This window comes from Oncorhynchus nerka, linkage group LG23, assembly GCF_034236695.1.
Source record: "Oncorhynchus nerka isolate Pitt River linkage group LG23, Oner_Uvic_2.0, whole genome shotgun sequence".
Taxonomy (NCBI): Eukaryota; Metazoa; Chordata; class Actinopteri; order Salmoniformes; family Salmonidae; genus Oncorhynchus; species Oncorhynchus nerka.
In genome coordinates, this window is record NC_088418.1 from 55,530,296 (window position 1) to 55,535,671 (window position 5,376).

At 42.0% G+C, this 5,376-nt stretch overlaps 1 protein-coding gene across 1 annotated transcript in view; it reads left to right on the top strand.

Moving 5' to 3' along the window:
* Nucleotides 1-4,779, top strand: part of LOC115106130 (PRKC apoptosis WT1 regulator protein-like) — a 105,355-nt gene extending 100,576 nt beyond the window's left edge. The window contains exon 7 of the mRNA XM_065008324.1: nt 1,444-4,779. Within this exon, the coding sequence (XP_064864396.1) occupies nt 1,444-1,530 (87 nt within the window). The 3' untranslated portion in view covers nt 1,531-4,779. The remainder of the gene's footprint in view (nt 1-1,443) is intronic.
* The last annotated feature ends 597 nt before the right edge of the window (nt 4,780-5,376 follow it).

Consider the following 5,376-nt stretch of genomic DNA (forward strand, 5'->3'; position numbering starts at 1 on the left):
TGGAATTGCATTCACTCACTTTGAAGGTTTCATATATCATTGTCTAGCTCCTGGCATTGCATATTGAGAAGAAATCCGAGGTCAGAGTTTCTGTTTCCTGAGTCTACAGTCTTGGGCCAGTGGTCCAGTGTTCCCAGCACTCAGAGACCATCAACAAACTCTCCCCATCGCATGACCCCTGCTCACGTTATCTGTGTCACATGTTTTGGCATTGGGAAACCCAGCAGGAGGCCTCTGAAATATTCCAAATACTCTGAAATATTCCAAATACTCTGAAATATTCCAAAAGAGAGTTTGCAGCCTTCCTCGATGAGGCATTCCAATGCAAACAAGCCCAGAGTCTCCCCTGCCAACAAATACAGTTGCCGAACAGTGTTGATTTTGCACATTTCAGGAACTTGCAAGTGTCCTCAATGCCTGGCTGTCTTTATTATCTTCACATTTCTTCATTAAGATAGGCTGTAGACTGCAGTGGCTATGAGCCATGTGGAGGAGGCCATATAACTGTTGGATCAGAGACCCCTGATAGCATCACATGAACAGGACCTCATAAGAGGCAGCCTCCCTGTGGGAACACTCGCCGGGGCGATAGTGATCAGAAATGTCCCTCGGAGAGGTTACTGCAAGGCCTGATGGGAAGGCAGGAGATAAGGAACAGATCCAGTGTGGCGTCTCTTTCTCGCGGCGCTTGAAGATTGAACTGTGACTCACTAGCAAAGTTTGTTTTGTAGAGAAGGCTTGGATAAGGCTGAGGTGCTGGCAGATGATATGACCCTGGAAAACATCTGACTCTGGGTGTTGGCTACATAGAATGCAGGCTCAAGCAGGTGCATGCAAATTGAAGTACATGTGGATATAATCTATTTTGGGAGATTAAATGAAATGTGAATAAAGTTATTAGTCGGTTGTAACTTAAAAAGGTTCAAATGGTATGCCGGAGGCAGCCGTCAGATGCGAAATGAGACTGCTTTTCTCCCCTTGTGTCAGAGCTCAGACAGTGAGCTGTTCTGTAGCCACAGCATGTCTGTGGCTCTGTGACCTCCAGTGTTTGACTCGCAGACTACCTCGCTTTTTAAGTTTCCGACAAGTACGGCTTAGCTAATCTTGACGGTCGCCTGTCACTTCCGCCAGTGATGGAGGAAGCCGAAAATGAGAAGTGTCACTTTTAGATCAGCGCTTTGATGGGAGTGCGTCATGGCAACGGGGCTCCTCATTTGTGTCTAATTGGAGCTGTTCAAGTTTAATTTGTTATTTTCAAGGCAATTCTGCTGAAGAGAGACCCGGGAGGTGAAACTCTTCGTTCCACCTCTCACTCTCATCTTTCTCTAAACTGACAAGCTAACTCTCTGAGGTAAAAATAAGACAGATCTTGCATAATGAAAGTAAATGACTTCCTTTAGATCAAGCTGAAGTGGAGCTGTCACCTTTGTTTTTGTTTTGCAGGACCTCGATGACATTGAGGATGAGAACGAGCAGCTGAAGCAGGAGAACAAAACTCTCCTGAAGGTGGTGGGCCAGCTGACGAGGTAGAACCCAACGGGCCACGGATCCCCACTTCCAAAAAGAACAAACAAACCCTCCCTCCAACGGAGTGCCCCTCCCAAGCTCTTACACCCCCTGCTCTCACCCTTCCCTTTCTACCCTCGGCCCAAGTCCAGCATGTCCTTTCTCTGTGTCAGTGGTGTCTCTGTTATTGTCGCTGGGTGGAAGGGGACATTTGAAAGTAGCTTTTAGAGCCTTTGTGTCATATACACACCTTTTTATTGTTCTGAGGGGAACCTGAAGCCACTGAGAGCTCTAGTCCTATTTAGATCCAATGGGGTGTCTAAAGGAGGTTCTGTGATGGTATATTTAATGTAAATCTCTTGTACATAGGCCATTTAGATTTGTTGTTCTTTTTTGAAGAATCTTAAAAAGGAAATTGAATGTACGTGGTGCATCACCGAGCACATGAGGGATGTTTTGTTTGTTTTAGGAACTAAAAGAGGTCTTGGACATTTTGACTCTAATGATCTGTTGACCAAGGTATATAATGCTTGCCTAGGTTATGTGCAACCGGCTCTCTGCTTCTGTTCATCTGCATCATTACAGTGTAAATACGTTGTCAGCCCATTGACCATATTATCCATCTCAGCACTAAAACCTGGTCTCCATCTGCACGTGAAACAACCTGCTCTGTGATGGAGCCTATGTCATTTAGACCAAATTCAAGACAAAATCCCTGCTACCATCAGCCAAAGTGGGCATAATGCCGAGCACGTTTACGGAGGTCTTTTTTGGAAATCCATTAGTTCCATTTCCCCAAGGGGATAAAAAAAAAAAGCCTGGTGCTTTTTCTGTTTATGTCGATGCCGCTTTTACTCTCTTGTTCCGATTTCTACTTGGTACATTTTAATCACTGGGGTCGTTTCAGCTAAACTTAGGGTATGCCGGTGACATTGTTGGGGAGATAAAGTTGAAGCTTTATTTACTGCATTTCTACACAATTTAAAATCTCTAAAATGGTATTCGGAGAACAAAAACAAGCTAAATTGACTTCTGCCATAATACGCTAAACTGCTATTGCCTTTTAATGGGGATTTGAATGATTATAGTAGCCTATTTTATATTGTTGGTGTTGAGCTAGGATATGATGACTGCCATACTCAATTCACGCCTAATTTTTAACCCAGGTGGTATATTTTCAACCTGAAGTCATTCAAATATATATAGCCCCATTTATAAATCATAAAAAGCAAGCAATTTGTTTTCATTAATTCTATGCTTTTTAGCCATTTCAATGTTGAAAATGAAATATTATAGTATGGGGAGAGGTCTTGAGGTTACACCCCAGTAGAAATACATGTGGAATCTTTTGAAATGCGTTTTGCATCTGTAACTCAAGCGTTTACAGCTTGTTCTGTTTGCAGTATTGATCGGTGTAGCTGCTCTTGGTATATAGTGAGCAAGAGTTCTAGAGGAAGCTACTGCAGTGCATTTTGTTGTAACCAAATCAACAGAAGGAACATACTTTTTGAAATGCATCTTTTTTTTGATTTCTCAAGACCGTGATGTGGCTGTGAGAAGTTCTATTACTTTACCCAGCTGTACTTAGAGCATTGCATTACATACAGGGGCCCATTTTGTGCTGAAACAAATGTGTGGCTCTTGCATCATGTGTTCTGTAAAGCCCACTGGGTGGTAAAGATTTTAGGTTTTAGACATTACTGGGGTACATCTCGATATAGAAACCCCTCTTACCGGTAGGTAGAGACACACACACACACACACCTTACAGAAAAAACATGTAAAACCATGTGTTTTTGGAACATTTCATGTGTTAGTTTCACATTAACCTTTCACATTTTGATTCAAATGTGAATCTTTTTTGGGGGATATTTTTCACTTGAGATTTCACCGGTGATGCCCTGCAAATAAAACCGATTTGTTAGAATGCACACACGGTGCTTTTAACAATGTTTTCAACTCCCATATTTGGCCCACTTTGACATACATGATTACGTTGTGTGTATGTTTGTTTATACAGTAATTGTTATTCCACATGTTCTCGCCCCGAGGATTTCAACTCCCAACCTCTTCGTTCCGATATATTCCTACACTTTGGACTTCAAAGTCAATCTGTTTTGTTAAAAGTACATATTTATCGGTGTGATTCAGGAGTAATGTTAAAACAGAATAGTATGCCCCTCCAGCATTAGACAACTGTACAGAAAACCCTCAAATTGCTGCAATAAGTAAATGAGTTAAATGATGAGAGAATAGTCAGATTAACTGATAAGTAAAATGGCAGCGTAGATGGCTCTCCTTTGGTAAGTGCAGAGATGTAGGGGAATGTTTCAGAGTTTGTGCCACAACAGAAAGATCAGTTTACCACAAATCCAGACGATGTTAAGAGTTTAAATCCCAGGTGGCCTCATATTGAAAAGCCAGTACTTAACTACTAAGTGATCATGTCAAATGTAATCATTGAGTAAAGATTTTACTATTTTAGCTAAACAGCATACCACTTACTTTAAAACCTCCATACCATGCATTTACTTATCATGTTACGTCTTGATGAATTGTAAAACAAAGGTCTTGAGAACATCTTACAAACATGTTCCTCAATGACTTTATTGGGATGTTGTGCTGTGGTCCCCTGGAGTTTTTGTTGTTGTCTAGTTCCAGTTTTGTTCCAGGGACGTCCCCAAGGATGTTGTTAGGATGTTCTTGGAATGTTGTCATGGTCCCCTGGAGGTTTTATCTAGTTCCTGGTTTGTTCCAAGGATTTTCCCCAGGATGTTCTTAGCACATTCCTGGGATGTTGTGTCATGGTACCCTGGAGGTTTTGTCTAGTTCCCGGTTTGTTTCAAAGATGTCCCCCAGGATGTTTTTAGCACATTCCTGGGATGTTGTGTCATGGTACCCTGGAGGTTTTGTCTAGTTCCCGGTTTGTTTCAAAGATGTCCCCCAGGATGTTTTTAGCACATTCTTGGGATGATGTTGTCATGGTCCCCTGAAGCTCAAATGTTGTCACATGTAGTTTCATTCGATCGATCACATGTTAGTGCCTCCCCGTTATTGTCACATTTACTCAAATGTTGTCACATGTAGTTTCATGGTGTCACGTTGATATTTTGCTTCCCAAGTTGTCACGTTTATTTCACATATGTTCTCACATGTTGTTTTACATGTCACATGAACTTCATGTGTTTTTCTGTAAGGGACACACACCTCATTCTCTCTACATTATGCATGTACAGAAGATGAAGTCATTTAATAAAAGTTTGATTATCTCTCTGTCGACTCGTTAGTGTTTATTAAGGCTAATTTGATGTGGTGATACGATACTACTGAGCTGGTATGTAAACGTGACAGCGGGGCTTCAGTTGTGTGCTCCCCGACCATGGTTATTCATCATCGCCAATCACCTCGTCTGACTGGAGAGGGACCACCCATCCCTGGCGACGCCACGTCTCCAAGACACATCGACGCTGGACTAATTTAGCAATGCCATCCAAGTTAATTAGTCTCCCTCACCTTGAGACATTCATTCCTCCTCCTCCCTGTAGTTTGTGAAATAATCTTCTTTTTAAACCCCCTGTGTTGTCTTTTTTTTCCTGTCTTGTTCTCAAACTTGACAGTCTTGACTGCTTCTCCTCTGCGTAGTAAAACTAGCATTAACTGAGTTTCAACCCACTACCTGTAGCTTCATTTAAACCCCCTCTCATCTGTTCCTTAACCAGCCCTCTGAAAGGCACTCACCACAGCCTCATGGGGACATGTTTGGAAAATGGAGGGATGTAGTTTTTGTTCATGCTAAATCCATGTAATTATTCTTACTGATACACGTCACAGTTGGGCTCTCATCAAAGCTCTAATGGCACTAACGAAAGT